Source organism: Podarcis tiliguerta (genome assembly GCF_965153285.1).
Source record: "Podarcis tiliguerta genome assembly, chromosome: 11".
NCBI lineage: Eukaryota > Metazoa > Chordata > Lepidosauria > Squamata > Lacertidae > Podarcis > Podarcis tiliguerta.
In genome coordinates this window covers 37,883,196-37,904,450 of record NC_139544.1, presented here as the reverse complement: position 1 = coordinate 37,904,450, position 21,255 = coordinate 37,883,196, and the positions used below count along the sequence as shown (strand labels likewise).

General features: G+C 39.7%; 1 protein-coding gene across 4 annotated transcripts; it reads left to right on the top strand.

Annotated features, from left to right (window-relative positions):
* Positions 1–4: 4 nt before the first annotated feature.
* On the top strand, positions 5–20,196 carry TRAPPC13 (trafficking protein particle complex subunit 13). 4 transcript variants are annotated; one of them, XM_083404201.1, is made up of 13 exons: positions 5–267; positions 5,029–5,097; positions 6,151–6,250; positions 7,702–7,786; positions 8,217–8,344; positions 8,782–8,854; positions 10,617–10,661; positions 12,544–12,561; positions 16,189–16,322; positions 17,181–17,379; positions 18,655–18,755; positions 19,401–19,548; positions 19,868–20,196. In XM_083404201.1, the coding sequence occupies exons 1-13, from the start codon at positions 222–224 to the stop codon at positions 19,970–19,972; spliced, it is 1,251 nt and encodes a 416-aa protein (XP_083260327.1). In that variant the 5' UTR covers positions 5–221; the 3' UTR covers positions 19,973–20,196. The 4 variants fall into 4 exon arrangements, with proteins under 4 accessions (XP_083260327.1, XP_083260326.1, XP_083260329.1 ...); XM_083404200.1 differs by having other exon boundaries at positions 19,398–19,548; XM_083404203.1 differs by lacking the exon at positions 12,544–12,561.
* The last annotated feature ends 1,059 nt before the right edge of the window (positions 20,197–21,255 follow it).

Sequence of the window (21,255 nt, the reverse complement as noted above, 5' to 3'; positions counted from 1 at the left end):
GCAGGAAATAAAAGCAAGCAGAGGCGCCTATGGAGATACAAAGAGCACGCTGGGGATTGTAGTTTCTGGCTCGATTGCGGAGGAGACTTGCATTGCGAGGAGCACAGCTGGGAGAAGGAAGCGGGCCAAAGCCGGGGGGAGAACCTCTTGTTTGCGGCCGGAGGAAGTTTGGCCTCGGCTGATTCCGTAAAGGAGGAAGAGGCCCGGGAGCGGCTGCGGCGATGGATGTTACCCAGCCCAAGCAGGAGCATCTCTTGGCCCTGAAAGGTACTCGCTCTCGCTTCCTCCGCTCCTTCGGATTTGGCCTGGGGCTTAGCAGCTGAAAAGCAAATCCTGCAAGGGACGAAGGAGGAGAGAATCCAGCCCCGCTTCCTTTCTGCGGCGGCTCCCTTGGCTGCTGTTTTTAGGAGACCAAAGCGGGTGGGTCTGAGGCAATTAAACCTGAGAGGGATCGGCAGGTTGGTGGCCCAAAGCTAATTTGCAGGAGAAGTGGGGTATCCTTTTCAAAAGGTCGGTTCCTTATTCCACCTGCCAGGGCACGTTGTTGAATAAAGAGCTCGGAAAGTGACCCTCGATCCAGCCTCATTGGTTCAAGCCAGAGTGTGCACTCTGGAGGGGGAATCTCCCAACGTTTTCAGATTTCTTTTAAAAGAGAAGGACATCATCGCTTCCCTAGGAAATGGTCAGTGGTGCAGGGTGTTGTTTTTTGTGCAGTTTTGTACAAGCAAGAACTGCATCTCAAAATCCATTGCGAAATCTTCAGTTGGTAGGCCTTCCTTGTGCTTGCCCAGCTATGAATCAAGAGGGACAATGTTGGTGCAGAACAAGCTTTCAGAGACGGGTGGTGTGTAAACATTTCTAAAGCAAGCGGGGCTGCAATATTCTACAGCTGCTCCGGGAGTGAGCTTTGAAAAAGGGGGTGCCTGTTATCTTCTTGTCAGCTCCCAGAAAATGGAACATTTCCTTGAACTAAAATTTTTTTTAAAAAATCTGTCAAGCCTTAGATATAATCAGCTGCTAAAGAGGAAATCCCTTAATCCTTCCAATATATACCCTTTCTTTGTAACACAACACAAGCTATTTAGGAAAAAACCAAACCCATTTCTGCAACCTCAGATGGAAGAACAAGATTAATGGAACTAGTTCTCACCTGCTTCCTTGAAATCTCAGTTGTGTGAGTTTAACACATGGAAACATTCTCCTGAGAAAAAATGGCCACTAAGAGTACCAGAAAAGCTGTGAAGGATGTGTGGAGAGTGCATTGATTGGGACCAGTACCTAAGCAGTTGTTGAAATTAGAAGTCTTCCTATCTCCTGTCCCAGTATCCCCTCAAGTTCTTACAAATAATGAGTTGTTGAAAAAGGCAACTCTTTTTAAATAATTTCCTTATGGCGAAGTGGAGTGTATGAACATTACAAAGCACAATCCCAATACACTTCTGTAGGCAGAAATGCTTTAAAGACATTTCATGGCAATATATATTTCTGTAGTTGCCAGCAAGGAACACTAAATAGAGAAAGTACATATACATTGTGGAGTAAATGCTCTAAAGAATTGCAGAGCAAGCAAGAAAAAAGGGGGACCATCAAAGTAAGGACCCAAAGATGCAGATTTGTGGAAGAATGGTTGTCATTGGAGTATCCTTCCTGCTTCTAAGGCTGAGAGAACTTTCCTCTGTGACAACACAAATAGCATAGCATACTTGGAACACTATCCAGTCTAAAATTGTGACCCCATGTGCATGCATACACTTCTGACGTTACCATGAACATGAATAATTTCAGTCCTCCCAGCTTCTCTTCCTCTTTTTTCAATTATTATCCTACTATAGTAACATTCCAACTCTGCTATCCTTCCTTCTTCTTAGGAGTCATAAGCAACAGCTACTACTACTGCATGAAAGCTTCCTGCCTGTGACAAACAGTATGTGAAGAAATTGTCATCAGGGCCACAGTGTGGAAGTAAAAGGGTTAACCCCCCCCCATGCACTGCAGCCCCTGTTCCTGATTCTCCCCCTTCTGTGACTGCTATTTATTTGTTTAGCAATAAAAATAAACAATCTGAAAAAGCAAACTAGTACAACAATAAATCTGATTTATATCACAACACCATGAGGATGAGAAAACCTATCCAGTCCAGCAAAATGCTTGCTCAGATAGGGATGTCTACACGATGCATAAAACCGATCAGCCTTGGCATCAGCTGAGTCCGTGAGGGGAGGGCATTCCACAATTGGGAAGCCGCTTTAGAGTTGGAAGGAAACAGTTATGCAATGCCGAGATATATGTTTAAGGCAACGTGTTTGGCACTCACAGAAGTTCAGAAATTTGGTGCTGTATCACAGCTCCCTTACAGTAGGGCCATCTCACTTGATTAATTTCTGTATTGGAGAAACTTATATAGCATTCTGGTTTGAATTGGCTAACCCAGATGTCTGACAGAAACAAAAAAACTATAAGTCTGAGGGGGTGCTGTTGTGGTTTGGTTTTCCAACTGCATACGTTTGCAGCCCATTACACTTGCTACAGCATTTTCTAGCGATAACTGCGTCAACATGATGGTGAATTTTAGTGGGAAAACTGCTAGCGTGTCTTATTACTTGCAATACTTCTGCTCTAGGTCCTGTTTTCTTCTGAACTGCACAGCACATGGCATGAAAAGATTCTTTTAAGTGATTATATCATTAGTGATGAAGCTGCTGTCCAAGAAACATTTAAAATAAGAACATGTGGATTCCTGTTGTACAAGCATGGAGGTGATTCTGCACTATCGAGCATGGCAAAGGGACCCTGCAGCATTGCAAAGAATCACAGAAGAGGCACTGAAAGAATTTCCTGTTAGGAAGCTCCCAAGTTTCATACCCTGGTTTCCAAATGACTTGCACCAACTTCCCCTCAAACCTAAAAGAATCGCTCCAGTTATTTCTGGTGAAGAAGTAGAGCAAATAAAGCAACATATTGCAGCCATAGAAACTGCTTGCTGCTCCCCATCTTATGACTGTACTGCAGGGCTTAAGGAATTCCATCCTGATGTAAAAGCTGGGAAGTGTTTGCAAGCTGAGCATGAAAGAAACAATTTTAGCAATTTGGAAAAGCAAACAGCAAGCAGCAAGCAGAAGCTGAGAAGGTCTTGGAGTGTGTCTCTTCCCAACTCTAAGCTCAAAGACAAGATTCTTCCTTTATCTAGAGAACTGCAGAGCACTTTAGACAAATTAAAGCTCCATGCATTCTATAGAGCCCAGTGGATAATTGAACCATCTACATTTGGTAGTCAAACGTTGGAGGACATTTGGGTAGAGCTCAGTAAGATGATCAAACGCAATGAACTGCCATCATGTAATGCTACGATCCAGAGAAGTGAAGGGCAGATTTCGGTTTTCTGTGACATACTGTACTGTGAATATGTTGCCAACAACCTTAGAGAAAAATTAAACCTTTTGGGGAAAATAAATTTGTTTGTTCACAAATATGGAATCATACATAGTCTGTAGCTTTATAACAAGGTATTGCTACTTTCTGTGAAATGTTATATTTTAAATACACTTTGTTGCCTTACAATGTTTTTGAAAAAAATCTGTGGTAGTGCAGGAGGGGGGGGGCAGTAGGGGAGTAATTAGCTTATCCTGGGCATTTTTCATTTTATTTAAATTAGAAGCCCTCCTTGTAGATTTCTTTGCTCACGTAAAAATAACTCATGCTTCTGAGCTATAGTAAGTCATGTTCTCTATATGTGCACACTTTGATTAGCGTATGGAGTCATAGAAAATTAGAGGAAAAAGCAGGACATCTCAAGCAAACTGATCTCTACAAGACTGGATTATGCTTTGTTTTAAGTTCTCAAAAAGTCTGTGAATACTTAAGAAGATGTCCCTTGTAAAATGAATGCCCCTTGTAAGCCTGATGCAATGAATGAAATGACCTTCCACATTTGTTTGGAATGATTTGTCTAAAATTAATGAACAATAAAAAGAAAGGCTGCTGTGTTGGAGTATTAATTTCTAAACTTTAATTTTATGAAGTCCATCATGCTGATATATTTGTTTCCCTTTTTGTATGTTTGGCCTACATTTTTGCTTCCTATAGATTGTAATCACATCGGCAGTAGGCAGAATGTTGTCCTATTGGCCATTATGTTCTGTACAGAGGCAAGACTTCTTTGTGTTCTTAGCAGCCCTTAGAAAATGTATGCCATCTAAACATGGTCATTTGTAAGCAAATTCTATTGCAATCACATACCTTCCAACATTTCTCCAATGAAAATAGGAATGTCCTCCTCCTCCTCCTTCTTCTACCTGAGCATCTGACTGGGTTGCCCCAGCAGCTGTGGGCTGCTTCCAACATATATAAAAACATAATAAAACTTTAAACATTAAAAAGCTTCCCTGTAGAGGGCTATCTTCAGGGGTTGGATAATGAAAATTGGGACATACTAAGGAAAAGCAGGACATTTTGGGATCAAATCAGAAATTGGGACAGCTTCTGTAAATCCAGGACTGTCCCTGGAAAATAGGGACAGTTGGAGGGTCTACAATCGATAGTTTGCAGGCCCCGGTCCAGCCTTAATATCTACATTTGAATGAATGGGGAAAGCTTTGGTTGACGGACACCCCCCCCCCCCAGTCTGCCTTAGGGGGAGTCAACTGTCCTTTGGACCAAAACAACTGCTTACAAATGGTACTCTCAACATGGTTGGATAAGGATCAAGGTGGTTATGAGTATTGTGTTTTGTTAAAATGATTTTTGTAATTATCATAAAACATTTTTTTAAATATTGGTGAGATTTTAAAAATCTCAGTGTGAATGAACACTTCCTGCATTTCTAGTTGTTTTCACATTAAGCCCAATTTCATCTCCTTGTGCTCAGTACAAACAAACAAAATACATAAAACTTGGGCAGAATTCCAGGGACAAGGTAATATCCAAACAGGTCTTATGGTTCTTTTTTTGATGTTAAATATGTTGAGCTTCTAGTGAAGTCCTGGTGATGAGGTGTGTGATTAATGTGGAATTTGCTTTCTAAATTCACAGTAATGAGGCTGACCAAACCTACTTTGTTCACCAATATTCCTGTGACCTGTGAAGAGAGAGACTTGCCAGGTAAAATTTGTTATGGTGTTAAATAATACTCAAACTCTGGTAGATCTACATATAGAGGCACACTGCTGTTAGATTTGTTGTTAGGCCAGTGTATACCTGAAAATACTGTACTTGAATGTGTGGAGTGTTGCTGAACAACACCAGTGCCAAATATTGTAGTTCAGTTAAAGCTTGGGGATTGTGACCAGTAGTTTGCCTGTGTGTGAACCAGTGCAATTGCGATACTTCATGAAACCTGGGTTCTGTAGGAAACTTTTCTGCTAACAATGTACAGGTTATTGCATGTTTCTCTCCATTGGCAGAGGCCAGTAGGAACACACTTATGCACCATCCTAAGTCCCCAGTCATCAGCATAGTGGGAGTGTGGGTGTGTTAGTACAGTCCTAGCAAGCTAAAAGCTCAGTAATGTGGAATGATTGATGTTCACCACTATGCGGAGCACATGGACATTTCAGATCCCTTCTTTTTCAAACCAGAGTACAGAAACTTAAAATTTATTTTCCTTTCTTTGGCATTGCTTCATTTATTGCCATGTATGCCCACATGGAATGCTTTCCCTGTAACAGCCCATAGAACTGAGAGACATGAAATGATAGCCTTTCAAAACAACAACAAAAATCAGAAGATCTCAGCTAGCAGGTCTTGCAAGAATTCATGAGAACTGGAGCCAATGTTTGCCAAGAAGTTTCTGGGTGGCTTTTCCTTCCAAAAATAGCAGATAAATTACTGTTGAAGGTTTTTATTGGTTGTTTTTTTTTAAAGAAACAATAAAATTCACGGAACTACAAAAAGTCTGTTTAAACCACTATTTATACATATTACAAAACTGCTTAGAGTTGCTTGTTTAGAACTCTGCCATTTAGTATGGCAAAAATATTAAATTTCCTTTCCTTCTAACACAAATGCCACTTCACATTTGTTTTCAATTGTATGTTCAGATGAAAATATATTAAAATAAGTTAAAAGCCAGTGGCTAATCAATTAAAATATTTAATTAGTTTATATAGAAATATCAAGTTAGTTGACCTGACATATAATTTTATATTACTGCAGGAGATCTGTTTAACCAGTTAATGAAAGATGATCCTTCCACAGTAAAAGGAGCAGAAACATTAATGCTTGGGGAAATGTTGACTTTGCCTCAGAATTTTGGGTAAGAATTGTATATAGATGTGTAGATTTGTTGAGATAATTTTTTTATGATCTCTAGTCCTGTGCAGAACTGTCCTAATATTGTAAATACCAGCTGTTTCAGTTGTACTTGCTTCCAACTCTTAGGCAGGGGTAGGCAATCTAAGGTCCGTGGGCCAGATGCGGCCCAATCGCCTTCTCAATCCGGCCTCTGGATGGTCTGGGAATCAGTGTGTTTTTACATGAGTAGAATGTGTGTTTTTATTTAAAATGCATCTCTGGGTTATTTGTGAGGCATAGGAATTTGTTCATTCCCCCTCCCCAAATATAATCCGGCCCACCACATGGTCTGAGGGATGGTGGACCATCCCACGGCTGAAATAGCGTGCTGACCCCTGCTCTTAGGACTGTGGCCTAAGCCTATCTTCCTTGTCCTTCCTATGGATAATGTCTATTATTATTCTTAATTTCCCCCTGCCACAAACCGTTTCCAAGGGCCTCTTGTGTTACAGGGTTAGGAAGCCATCTATTATGGTTTCTAACTTTGAATCAGTGGTACCTCTGAGTAAACAGTCATTGGATGAAGCATGAAGAGATCTTTACTGTTAAACAGAGGTGGTGAGTTAAAAGTAAAGCTAGCAACTACCAGACCATGATTTTGAATATAAGAACATTCCTTCTGCTTTTGACTAAACCTATCTAGTCCACCATCCTCTTTCCCACAGTGACTGATCAGATAGCTATGGAAAGCCTGCAAGCAGAATGTAAGGACAATAATTCTTTCCCACTCTTGATTCCCCAGGCAGTGGCGTTGCCTATGAACCTGGAGGTGTCATATAGCCATCATGTTATCCTTATCTTCCACACATGAATCTGCCTAATTCCCTTTTAAAATCTGCACAACATACTCATATACACATCCATGCTGTGTGCCTTAGCTAGCTCAGACTAGCTTACTTATTTTAATTTTGTTTGTTCTTGTCAACACTCTGCTGTGCTTAGGCACTATGTTAAGTACAGTGGTACCTCGGGTTAAGTACTTAATTCATTCCGGAGGTCCGTACTTAACCTGAAACCGTTCTTAACCTGAAGCACCACTTTAGCTAATGGGGCCTCCTGCTGCCGCCTCGCCGCCAGAGCACAATTTCTGTTCTCATCCTGAAGCAAAGTTCTTAACCTGAAGCACTATTCTGGGTTAGCGGAGTCTGTAACCTGAAGCGTATGTAACCTGAAGCATATGTAACTTGAGGTACCACTGTACTGAAACCATAAGATTGTCTTCAGAGGTTTTGAGCCTTGTGCATGCAATATCATCAATGCTAGAAGATGCAAAAATGGAACTCTATAAGTATGGCTTTCATGGTACAATAACAGAAGTCCATGCAGTTGTTAAAAGTGGGCAATAATAGATCTTAGAGATTTATTCAAAGCAATGGTTTTAACAGTTCTCTTTTCTCCTCCCTTCTTGAACAGAAATATATTCTTAGGAGAGACATTTTCCAGCTACATCAGTGTACATAATGACAGTCACCAAGTGGTAAAAGATATTTTGGTAAAGGTATGTTTGTTCTTATCAAGTAGTTTTAAGTGTGTTGTTAAGTTAACGTTTTTCTAGTTGAAGGAAACTTTGAACAAAAACAATGGGGGTGTGTCTAAAGGTAACAGGGTAAATTGTAAAGGCATATTCTTTTTGCTTGCTATATATTTTTGAGGCAGTGAAAGTAGGTTTGTTCTGCACTTTTCTTACCCGTTCCAAGTATATTCCAATGGAAAGTTCTACTGTACAACCCCAATCGTGCAAGAGAACATTACAATTACATGTTAAGCTTTCGGGATGCTTGGGCATCACATCTTCTCAGTGGACAGTGCTCAGATTTTTAATGAATGCCTTAGGGAATGTAAAATCAGTTAAAGCAATGAAAAACTATTTTCAATAATGCAATTCAACCTCTCTTTTATTGAAGAGTTTTTTTGTTCTTAATTCCAAGGCTGATCTACAGACAAGTTCGCAGCGGTTAAACCTTTCAGCCTCTAGTGCTGCAGTGGCAGAACTCAAACAAGACTGTTGTATCGATGATGTAATACACCATGAAGTAAAGGAAATAGGAACGCACATGTAAGACACATTATACTCCCCCCCCACCCCATTCATAGGGTTGTATCTAACGGTAGCTTGCCAAAGGCAGGACACCTGCTTGTTGTCAATCCCTCCTTCACAATGTGTCTCCCTCACTCCAAAAAAAGCCTTTCGAAAGATATGGGGAACTCCTGGAACAGTATAGGATATGGCACAGAGAGCTGCAGTTGATCCCGTGGGGAATGATACCTTGCATTAAGAGAAATGCTTCTGGTAGTCTAAAACCATCTGTAAACTTAATTTAGTTTTCCCCATTCTGTAAAAAATAAATAAATTGCCAAATGTGTTCAGAATTCTGAAGGAGATGAATTGCAAATTTGCACCATTTGCTCCATTTCCCCATTCTCCTCCCAACCTGGAAACACAAGCAAGACTGAAAACTAGTTAAACCCCACTGAATCATTTGTCTCTTTCAGCTTAGTGTGTGCGGTAAGCTACACCACACAGACAGGTGAGAAGATGTACTTCAGAAAGTTCTTCAAATTTCAGGTATTAAGCTGACATAGCTGGCAGTGTTGACTGTGATTGAAGATATCTAACCCTTTTCTATCTCTCTCTGTCTCTTCTATGCTGCCCGTGCTTGCAGCTTTCCCCAGAATTTATCTGGGGCAAATTTGGTGGTGGTGGTGCAGTTGTTGTTAAGGTTTCTTTTAATGTTGGGTTTGTCGGTACAAGTTCGCATCAGCGTCAAAGTGAAGTGCAAGAGAGGCTAGTACCGTAATGTGAATCATCAGTCCCCCCCAGCAGCACCTTCTAGGTCCATCCCTCTAGAAATGACCAGAGCTATCGTAGCACCATGTCTCCCAGGTTGAACCCCAGAAAGTCAATAGAATCAGTAGCCACTGATTCTATACTCTGTCAGTCCACTATACTCTGTCAGTCCAGTCCTTATCATAGGTCATCTACCAAGTTGTCTGTAAGCCAAGTCAGAGACAGATTGGAATTAATCCAGAATGAATGAATGAATGGATGATGGTAGGTAAGTAGGTAGATAGGGGTAAAGTTGCAGAAACCAGGGATGCCAATACCTCACGGAGTTTAGAAGTGGGGAACCTTATCTGGGTCCTCTCCTGGTAACTTTAAAAATAACCAAGTGAAGAGTTTTGATTTGGAAGTTTGGCTTTTGGGGTAGAAACCCCAGAACAGCATTACAGAAAATACCTTCTGAGGATTGAGGTGTCTGTACATAGAGGAATCAGGTATCATAAGGATATGGGGTTCCTGTGCCTTTTAACAGCTACATAATGAGCAAAAAATGAAGACATGAAGTTTTCCTAGCATGAACTTGCAGAGATGAAGGTAGTGGCATCTGCTGAATTTCTGCCTGTTCCACATCTGTCAAAGGTATAGTTGCCCAATCATAAAGTCGTGAAGATATGGCAGGTAGCAAACGTAGAGTTAAACAGTAGCTACTCCACAGGTGACCCTTGTTGAAAACATAGCTAAATTTCAGCATGGTTCCGGAGGTGAAGGTGCAGAGTGCTACTGCTTGCTTCTGAAACTGCAGGTGCTCCTCTCGTCTCTTGCTCTCTTGTTTCCGGGAGGAGCAGGGAAGAAGCAAAGCACCTCTGTTTTTAGTAACATGCACAAGTATTTCCATATACGTCACTATGATTTAAAGGTGAAACTCTTGCATTAAAGTGGCATGCAAACAAATTATTTAATAAGAATAATTTAAGTCTATTTGCAGTCTGTCTTGATTTCAGGGTGAGAATCGCTGATATGCAAATGAAAAGATTTTATTTATTTGTCGCTTATATAAAACCTGATAATTGATATGCTTTGCTCCTTTAATTAGAAAGCTTAGCCAGCAATTGATAGTGTAATTGCTTGCAGCTGATTTGCCACTGGCTGACTTCCTTCCAACAGCAGAAGCTGGGGAAAAGCAGCATTTCTTAATTAAAGCTTGTGGAAATTAAAACTGCTAATTTTGAAATGCATCATTATATTAAAGAGTATGATCGTGACCTATATGACACTCTGGTATAAAAATAACTTTTGTGGGAGAGGTTTTTTGCCATGCTACTGTAAAATCCTTTTACCTGATCAAAATGTGGAAGCGTCTGTAGACATAGGAAAGAAAAAGTGGGATGAGTAAGCTGGGTTCTTCCACTGAAGTAAACTTTGGGGTTTGCTTATATGGACGCAAGTTAATAACTTTACTTTTGAATTACTCAGAAACAGGTAGTACTTAGTGTTGGTGAAGGAGTTTGATAAATCTCCCTTTAGTATTTATTCTTTTTTCAAACAGGTCCTCAAACCGCTAGATGTGAAAACAAAGTTCTACAATGCTGAGGTAAATGCAGAATATTGTATTTAGTGCTTGGTGTCCAAAATTCTGAACAGGCTCTTAGTGAAAACTTGTTATATTGGGAATTAAAATGGTGGTTCTTTTTCAGGATTATAGATCTAGATCTCCCATTTGAGATATAATAGGCCCATTTCATTATCTGTTCTGTTAAACCCAGACAAATAAACAGAACTTTCTCACCTGGCAAAGCATTTTTAAATTATTCCTTTCTACATAATATTAATCTTTTGTCTTTTAGAATTGACAGGTGTTGGCAGTTTGAACTTACGCACTTTTTATTAGCTGGACTAGCCACAAAATAGAAAAATCTGAGGAGATAAACTTAGGAAAATAGAGCTGAAAGGATTGTTTGAAAACTAGGTGAAGGAGTGAATTTGTTTAACTGTACTTACAGTATTTTATTTTTAAAAAAATAATAAACCAAGTTGTATGTTAAAAGCTACTAAGAAACTACAGAATACCCCAAAGGGCATGCTAACAGTGGAACAGAGTCCACCAGAAAGTGGTGGACTCTCCTTCCTTGGAGGTTTTAAAGCAGAGCTTGGACGGCCCTCTGTCAGGGATGCTTTAGTTGAGATGCCTGCATTGCAAGGAATTGAACTGGGTAACCCTCAGTTTCCCATCCATCTCTACCGTTCTATGATTCTGGCATAAAATTTCCGTATGCCAGCTATAGAAAATGGCTGCCTAGCTATTACATCTTTGGAAAAATATAATGATCTTGCCCTCTTTCCTGGCCGAGGGTGAGGAAAACAGGTGAGTACAAATCTACACCTTGCTCTCCTCCTCACGTTAATCTATCCATTTGTCATTGCCATCACCATTTGGGGAAAATGTGGCTGCATATTTAGTTATAATCCATTTTAAAAACATTTGTTTCATTATCAACTGGATAAACTTGTGGTTCAGATTTAGTCAAAAAGGCTGCTACCTTATTTAAAAACAGACATTATTGATGTTAAGTAAACTAATACTAGGTGATATGCCAGAATAGAATTACTTGTCAGGTCTGTGTGACAGCAATGCAGCGGGTGCGGATTTCCCCATCACTGCATCTCTATCCTGAGAGAGGTGCAACTTGATGAATTATAGAAAGACCTTTGGGTCTTAAAGGCACAGTGCCTCTGACAGAGATGCTCTTCAAGTGCACTTGTGCCTGTGATGGGATTGGTAATTCCCTGAGTTGTTGGCCAAACAATATTTAAAGATACCTAGTATAAAGGGGGTGGGGGGATTGAAAAATGTAAAGGTTGTTATGGTACCGAATTAAGCTTTTGAAGAAAGGCAATTCATTGGGAGGTGCATTTAGCACTTGTCCTTTTCCAATGGTGCTTTCAATTTTCTTGTAGCTTATTAATTACAATGGGAGCTTTTGTTATAGGATGATGTATAAATACATGCAGTTAATATGCAGACTGGCTCAATTTAAAACCCGAGAGTCATCAGTAAACAGGTTTCCTTCCCATATTTAAGACATTGTGCATTAATAGAATATTTGTAAGATTAACTGGTCCTCAGTTTTTCCCCCATATGGAAATATTCAGCCAAGTAATGGACTTCTTCTGTGAGCATGTACTGGTTTACCATTGTGTTCATTGTGCACTCCCTGTGTTTGCCATTTCACATAATTTATTTCTTCATTATACCATATGCTGACATGGTCTTATTTCGAAATAAGATTTCTTAGTAGTGAGCCTTTCATTTTTATTGCCAGTTTACATTTCTCTCTTACTAATGCTGTCTTGTTTAGAAAGTACCAAAAAAAATGCAGAAAGGTGCATTTTATTTGAAACTTAGTTGTCCTCCTTTTTTTCTTTAACATTTAACCCTAATTTCTCTAATGTTTTCTTTTTTATTTTCCCATTAGAGTGACCTCAGTTCTGTGGTAATTTTATTTATTATTTATAAATATGTATGCTTGTCTTCTGTTTGTCTTTCTGCCTGTTACTAACATTATTTGGAAAACATAATGGAAAAGCAATGTTTGTACACATAGATATAGGCTTGTTTCCCCTTTCTCCCCATACTAGCTCTCTCCTTGCATCCATTGTTTAACAGTATTTTGCAGTTCAGACTTCTGTACTGAATAAATAGTTCAGTAAACTACTGTGACTAGGAAACTAATTGTTGACCACAGAGCAACAATGATATTCCTAGAGGCGTACTGTTGAGGCTACAAAAGCACATGGGCCGGGCTATTTTTGTTGCGATTTCTGTTGGGAGCACAACATGTTTCATTGGGCAAAAATTCAGTTTTCTGCAAATCTTCTGAAACATTTGTTTTATTTATTTACATAAGAACAGCTCTGCTGGACCAGACCAAAGTTCAGCATTCTGTTCTGACAGTGCCCAGCCAGATGCCTATGAAAAGCCCCCAAGTAGTGAACATTGTAGTACTTTCCCAGCTGTGAACCTCAGCAACTCATATTTGGAGGTCTGTTGTCTCTGATGCTGAAAGTGTGATTTGTCATGAGTGGCTAGAGTGGGGTGTCATGGTCTGGAATAGTTCTGGGCCTGTCTGATGATTCACAAAGCCAGAATAAGTTATGCAAAAAGAAAATTAAAGTTGTATAAGAAATTGCATTAAATTGAAGGTATTGGGTTGGAGGCCAATCCTTCTGCATGCAGAAAGGTTTTTCATTCCCAGAAGGGCTTTTACAGTACAGGCTAGAATGTCATGTGAACAAGTGAAATGAAATTCAGTGGCTATAAAATCTCTTACACAAGCCTAGTATTAGATTTGTTCATCACTTCCACATCTAAGGAAGTCTCAAGTTTACTTATAGCCAAAGCAAAATAAAATACATAGCAAATGTATCCATTAAGGCAACACTGCATGCTAACCATGTACATCCACCAATAGTCTATTGTAAACAAGAATATCTTCTCTCCTCCAATGACGTGTGAAGAGCCTACTAGATCAAATGCAAGCTTCCTTGGAGAGAGTGTTGCACAAGCTGGTGGCTACCATTGGAAAGACCTGTTATCTCATTGCTACCATCTTAGCATCTCTTAAATGGGAGCACACAGAGAAGGACCTTGGGTTATCTTAAGAGTCCCAAGTAGGTTTATATGTGGAAAGACCATTCTTGAGGGTTTGGCCCTCAAAAGCAATTTAAAAAAAAAAAATCATTTAATTGACTAGTATAGCACTAAATTCTGCTAGTGCCTATTTTCCTTCCAATGTGTTGTGCAAATTTCCTTACGTAATTTATATATTTTTCACTATTTGGAATAGTGGTCTTTACCTGGTAGTGTTTCTTGTGTTTGGTGGTATAAAAGTACACAGAGCCTTGCATGTAGGCTTGTTTCATATTAAATCATGGCAACATTTCTGTTATCTGCTGTTTTTGTGAAGACACTGGATGGGAGGAGAGAGACAAGATATTTCACATCTTTCTTTATATGTTTCTTAAAACTCTCTTCAAATTTATGAATGCATGTGGCAATGATTCTAACGGTGTAATTGCAGTTCAAATCTTAATGTGTGTGCTATAATAATCCAGGAAATTTGCTGTGAAGCGCTCTGATCGAATCATGCTATTGAGACTAATCATGAGAGTAAGACTAATCAACCCCTGCGTCATTGTAAGCTACCTTGCTTTTTCATTATGCTGCTTGGTTTTGTTTTCTTCCCTCAACTTGGCTCTTGCTAAATTTCTGGTGGTTGCTGTTTTAAAAGACACTGATGGGAAATTTGGAAAACACAAGATGTAAGCAATGGATTTATGGGATATTCTTTCAGAAGAGTAGAAAAATATTAAATCCCTAGTGCTAGAAGACACGATAGTACCAGTACCTAAGGTTTTTTTAAAAAATTAAAAGCAAGATAACTGAATTTTATTTGTCATTGGTGTTTTGCTTGAATACATAATACTCCCCTCCCTCTAATCTAAGAAGACCAGAAGCTGCTGCTTCTATTTTACAACATGCACTACCTTTTTTAAAATACAGATAATAGGCCAAAATTAACCAAAAGTACAGATCTAATAGTGTTAGGTGACATCAGCATAACATGATAACCCCAGAAAGACAATTTCTAGGACAATAAAGATCAAACCTTTATTCACCTGTTGCTTTCTGGTCTTCTCAGCCACTGACAGGAATTTTTCCGCTGCCAAAGAGACTCCAGGAATTTTGTCTAATAGGTAATTTACCTAAAAGTTTGCTGATCTCCCAGCAAAGAGCCTGAAAGGGAGTATTCTGTTTTAGATTAACCACTGTTTAAGAATCAGACAATATTCTAAACTGTGGCTAATCCTACAGTGGTTTGAAATGAGCCAGCTTCACAAATTGTGGCTTGCTTTCACTAACTATAGTTAGAAACAACGACCGTTGGTCCAGGTTTGCAAAAACAGAAATGTAAGCTGCTGGAGAGGGAAGGAGTAGTATGTGAGGCTGAGGCTTTCTCCGCTTTGTAAAACTAAGCTAATGTCTGACCCACCCATTGTCTTTTGATGGCCCTCCAAACAACATCGAATTTGAGAGGCTGGAATTGTTTTACAGTTTGCCACCACCAGTCAACATCCAGTTCCAACTCAACTTTTGATAAACAGTGGAAAATAGGTATGGGGCTATCCTGTTTTCAGTAAAAAAAACCAAGTATGCCCCTTTTTCTTGATGGGATTTTCCATTTTACACAGAGCCTCCACATGCCTGTAATCAGATATGATGTTGGAGCCTTTGATCGAGTGGCTCCCATCGTTCCTCCCCTGCAAGCATCCCTTTGATTGTCAGCAGGTTTTGATTGCAGCTTTGAACTGCCAGATACGTCACACTGCTTTGCAGGACTGAGATCTTGCAGAGACATTTAAGCAGATCATGTTTGTACCATGTCCCCGGTTAAGGGACATGCAGTTGAAATTGCATCAAGTTCTTTAATTTTTCCCATCTCAATAATGGGTGTCTAGGTGTCTTAGAACCAGAAATAAGGTTGTTGGGGTAGTAGACTATTAAGCTCTGTGCCATTATGAAAGTTTATAGCAGAGACTAGAACAGTTCTTAGGTCAATGTGAACAGTTTGTGTAGCATGCCTCTAAACCCCTGTAACAGTTCATACACTTAAAAAACACACCTATTAACAATATTTTCTTTGTATGCAGCCTGGTGCATCATTAATCTGGCATGGCATGTGTCTGTTGTGCATTGCACTCATTTTACATTTATAAAGTGTTATTTCTTTCCTTTTAAAAGAAAATCTGAATTGATGTGGACCGTTGGAGCTCAGCTTGCAAGTCCCATTTAGGCCATATAGACACTACCTTAGAATAGGAAAATACGACAAAGTTTTCCCAAATCCATTGTTCAGCACTATTCCAGTTGACTAACATTTTTGCTTCTACTGCTCTCTGTTGGGATAAAGACTTTTCTCGCATTTAATGACTGTTACTTTTGATTTTCAGGCATGAACTAACTGCGTTTGTGGTTTAATGTTTTTCAAACACTTGAGATGCTGGAGCATTTTGTCAGTTGAGATTATTTTTTTATTTAGGCGTTTTCTCTGCTCTTTTAGACTGATGAAGTATTTTTGGAAGCTCAGATTCAGAATATCACAACCTCTCCAATGTTCATGGAGAAGGTGTCACTGGAACCTTCTATTATGTACAACGTAGCAGAATTAAATGCAGTCAACCAAGGTGAGGACAGGTAAGGGCCTTATTTGCTTCTTCATACTGTACTGCCTACAGTCACACATCATGGTGCTTGTATCTTCATGTATCAATAACTGAAGCTATACGTGCGCTGATGAAGCTGTTCTTGCAAATGGACGCTCTTTGCTGTGGTTCCTTGTATTATGGGCCCAGAGTACAGTCGTACCTTGGTTCTTGAACACTTTGTGACTCAAACGTCTTGGCTCTCAAACCCCGCAAACCCGGAAATATGTGTTCTGGTTTGCAACTTTTTTGGGAAGCTGAATGTCCGACACGGCTTCTGTGGCTTCCAATTGAGTGCAGGAAGCTCCTGCAGGAAGCCTCACCTTGGTTTTCGAATGTTTTCAGAAGTTGAACAGACTTGCGGAACAGATTCTGTTATACAGGTTTATTTATTATACAGGTACGACTGTATAATTTTGTGTCATACTGCTTACTGTGGTATCTTGATGACCTTGCTACTTTTGCTTTTAATTTAAAACATTGGCATATACCTCAATTCATTTTCTATGAACTCTCTTAACTATCACCACCATTTGTATCGAAAGATTACTGTAGAATATAGTCCAGTGTATCATAGCAAATAGGTGGTCTAGCCAGTTTGAGCCCCCCCCCCCCCCAAATTCCTATATTCCTCCCTTCCAAACTTTCGCAGAAACATCTTGCTATCTTGCTTGTCTTTTAATTTTTTTTCTCTGCTAAGCCTGATTTCCTTAAAACTTCTGGAGGCAGGCTTTCTTTCTTAACTGAAAAGGCAACCCAAAATTGAATCTGATAGCCAATTCACTGGATTTTTGTCGAAAAGTCCAATTTTGAGGTACAAGCTAAGGTAAACCTGCCCCTTCTCTTCCAGTGTGTCAACATTTGGTTCAAGAACGTATCTGCAGCCCATGGATACTCGACAGTATCTTTACTGTCTTAAACCAAAGCAAGAGTTTGCAGAGAAAGCTGGCGTTATTAAAGGTGTGACAGTCATTGGAAAGCTTGATATAGTATGGAAGACAAACTTGGGCGAAAGGGGAAGGTTGCAAACCAGTCAGCTCCAACGAATGGTAAGTATTTTTCAGAAGACTCTCTTTAAAGACAGAAGGGAAATAGTGAAGAGCCTGTGCAGATACAGCTTACCTCTGAATATCAGGTGCTGGGAGGAAAATTTAGAAATTGTAAAAACAATATTGGAGTAAATAGACCTTGATGTGATCCATTGGGATTCTTCTCAAGTTCTCATTAATATTACAATTTATAAGACCAGAAATATATATACAGCACTTTTGCTGGAACACAGAACAGACTGTTTTCAGTAGTCCCCACCCCAAATATGGAATTTGATTCCAAGTGAGATCAGGTATATTTCCTCCCTTGCTAGCTGTAAACATGCCTTGTTTACATCAATTTTTTTCATCAGGGTCTTTGGGGCCAATGCTAATTATTTGGGGAATGACCATAGCTCAGTGATAGAGCATCTGCTTTGCGTGCAGAAGGTCCCAGGCATCAACAGGCACAGCTGTGAACGTCCCATCTGAAATCTGCTTTTGGTCGGTGTTGACAAGACTGCACTAGATTGACCAGTGTCCTGATTCATTTCAAGGCAGCTCCCTGTTTCACGCTGCTCTTTGAGAACTAGATGGCTTACCGTATTTTGTTGTTACGCTGGCTTGTATGTTCCTGGGATGAGACTGCCATAACTTGTTTTACTACTGAATGTTGTGGATTAATATTTGTCTGTGGTTGTAAACTGCTTTGCCAAGCAACTTTGCCTAAAAAGTGGTCTAAAACCTGTTTAATTAAATATCAACATATAGTTAAATACAACACTACTTGAAAGCAGTGGCTTGTGCACTCATAAGGAGAAAAGGCTGTAGAGGTTTTACTCAAGAGTGGGTAAAACTTACTTAAATGCAGAATTGTATCTTAATTGTATCTTAAAATTTACTTATATCCAGAATTGTACTGTAAATCTCAGTTTTTATGTTTTCTTTCTGAAGATGTTTGAGGTTGCTCCTGTTCATAAAAACCCAAATGAGGACTCCCAAGTACATCAGCATAAACATGAAATGTGTAATGTTACATATACTTCTCCAGAATGTCATCCTACGATTCACTTGTGGTGCCTTTCAGATGTTGCTGTGAATTATAACTTCCATCAGTCCTAGCCACAATAGCCCATAGCTGAGGATGGTAGAAAGTGGAATCCATCGGAAGGGGACCACAATGGCCATTTCTACTCTAGTACTACTGCTTGTCTCGTATCCCCACCCCACCCCACCCTCTCTCTCTCTCTCTCTCTTTTGGTGTGGGTGTACCTTAAACTTTTAATGCTTTCTTAGGCTCCAGGTTATGGTGATGTCAGGGTTTCGTTGGAGACAATTCCGGACACTGTAAACTTGGAAGAACCGTTTGATATTACATGTAAAATAACAAACTGCAGGTAATGAAATTACTTCCCCTCCTGCCATCTCTATTTTTTAAGAATTGTAGTTTGAACTGCTTACCGTTTCCAGTCAAAGGGGTAGGTTTTGTAGAGATAATTCACCCAATGTTTTAGATGTATTAAAATACTGCTTGCATTCAAGGTTTTGCTTACTGCAGGAATATATAATTATTTTTAAGGTGATGGAAATGGTTTGTTTTTTAAATGAACATTCCTAGATATATATAATTCTGCCCCTCACTTGCTGAGATACAGTGGACAAAGTAGATTTTAGAATTCCAAAAATATTTGTGGTTTTTATTGATGGAGAGGAGAGAGAGGCAGTGACCTAGTTGGTCCAATGTGCTGAAAAAGATGTGTGTATTTGTATTACATAGGGACTTCATTTTTAAACCATTTTAATAATCAGAATTTAAAAGAAATACATGTTTTAATTATCATGCTGGCTCCTGTTGGGCAATCACTAAGCCACAGGTTTGTTGGAAGCATTAAATTATTTAACCACCGTATGCATCACCCTGAAACATTCTCTAACCATAGAAAGAAGGCAGCAAAGAAATAGAAAAACACATGAACTGGTGTGAACTTGCCCTTAGACAAATTGAGCTCTATGTTAATTTATTATTCTTTTCCATCCAGCAGTGAAAGAACCATGGATCTGGTTTTGGAAATGTGCAACACTAATTCCATTCACTGGTGTGGGGTGTCAGGAAGGCAGCTGGGCAAACTGCACCCCACTTCATCCCTACACTTGACACTTACGCTGCTTTCATCTGTGCAGGGACTACAGGTAAGATCTCCTGCTTGGGCATTGCAATCCTATATGGGGTTGGAGGGAGTAGCTGTTGGGCTTGTGTCTGTAGGGCAAAAGGCTGGGGGGTGTTTTCCTTTCCTCTGTCCCTTGTCCTTTCAAGGGCAGACCACCTTCTCCACCCATGGAGAGAAACTGAAAAATCCAATTGCCCTGGAATTTCTTTCCAAGAATGGCGGCATGGGGTCCTTATAACCTATATAAGGTGATACTGTTGAGTTATAGGGCTCTTACGACCAGTTCAGAAGCCTGTTACGTTTCACATTGTCAATCCTTTTTTCTCCCCCTTTCATTTTAGACTGTCTCTGGCTTGAGATTAACAGACACCTTTCTGAAGAGAACGTACGAGTATGATGATATTGCACAAGTCTGTGTAGTTTCTTCCAAAATAAAAGAAAACTGAAAGTGAACCCTTTTTGTTTTAATATTTCCTATTTTGGTTTTTGGACCCAACCCTCTGGCAATTTAGTACAACCATCTGCAATCCAAAAAAGAATTCCTTTATTTAACTGCCCCTTTGGAATTCAATCTGGCATCTTTGGAATGTTTTTTAAAAAACAGTTTATTTGTGAAGAGCCAACCATATGTATTTTAAACTATTTGGAAATAAAGCCCTGAATCCAATTATGCAGCTGCCCTAATTATTACTTGCATAACTCATTTGATGATACTTGCAACATGACTTGTAGTATCTGGATAATGACTCTTAATCTGTATTGAGGAAGGTTGCAAACTATTTCATGCACGCTGATGTTCATAGAAAAAGCAGTGGCTAATTCCCAATCTTGCACCCCATATTAAAACAGGATTCTCTACATCTAGAAATACAGCATATTTTACAAACACTTTTGGTGGTCATATATTAGGGGTTTAATTCACCATGTAATAAAGAGGTGTGGGGAACCAGGGTGATCTGAGTACAGAGTTGGTGAAGCGCCATTTGGACCATAAGAGCCATTCAAACCGAACATCCATCTGGTCCAGGGATGGGGAACCCTGTTGCTGGACTACAACTCCCATCATCACCAACCAACAGCTATGCTAGCTGGGCTGACCAACAACATATAGACCAACAACATATAGCAGGTCCCATGCTCCCCATCCCTGATGTAATCCAGCATTTTATTCACAGTAAACAACCAGCTGTCTCTGGAAAGTGTGCTAGTGGCACTTGGAGGCAAGAGTTCTCTGGAGCTATTGCTCCCTAGCAACTAGTATCTGTACTTAGAAGCACCGCTGTCTTTGAACTTTGGAGACTGTGCACAGTTTGAAGGCTGCTGCAACTACTTTGCAAGGCACTGTAGGGTTGAAATAGCTCAGATTCAGACAGAAATTGGAAAGAGTACAGCTGATACCTTCATTGTATAGTGTTCATCACATGCTGAAAAGGTACCTCTTTACCCGGCCTTTGACATCTGCCCAATTCTTTTGATTGTAAATAGTTTTAACTGCTTTTAATATTGTATTTTTACACTGCTGCAACCAGACTCTGGGTCCGTAAAGTCTATGAGTGCAAAAGGAAATGCACAAATCAATTAGTCAAGAGTTTCTCCTGTTCTGAATTATTTCAGTAAAAACTAAACCAGATACTTGTGGGAGACATCTAGCAAGACACTGCAATGGTAGTTGCTGGCATATCCCTCCATACAGATGTCTCCCACAAGTATCACTGCTAGCAGTGAAGCA

Excerpts from the sequence above, each read along its gene's own strand:
- TRAPPC13 (XM_083404200.1), top strand. The coding sequence starts at position 222 with ATGGATGTTACCCAGCCCAAGCAGGAGCATCTCTTGGCCCTGAAAG. Across the intron at positions 8,855-10,616 it reads GAAAGTTCTTCAAATTTCAG|GTCCTCAAACCGCTAGATGT; the intron begins GTATTAAGCTGA and ends TTTTTCAAACAG. Across the intron at positions 18,756-19,397 it reads TGTAAAATAACAAACTGCAG|CAGTGAAAGAACCATGGATC; the intron begins GTAATGAAATTA and ends TTTTCCATCCAG.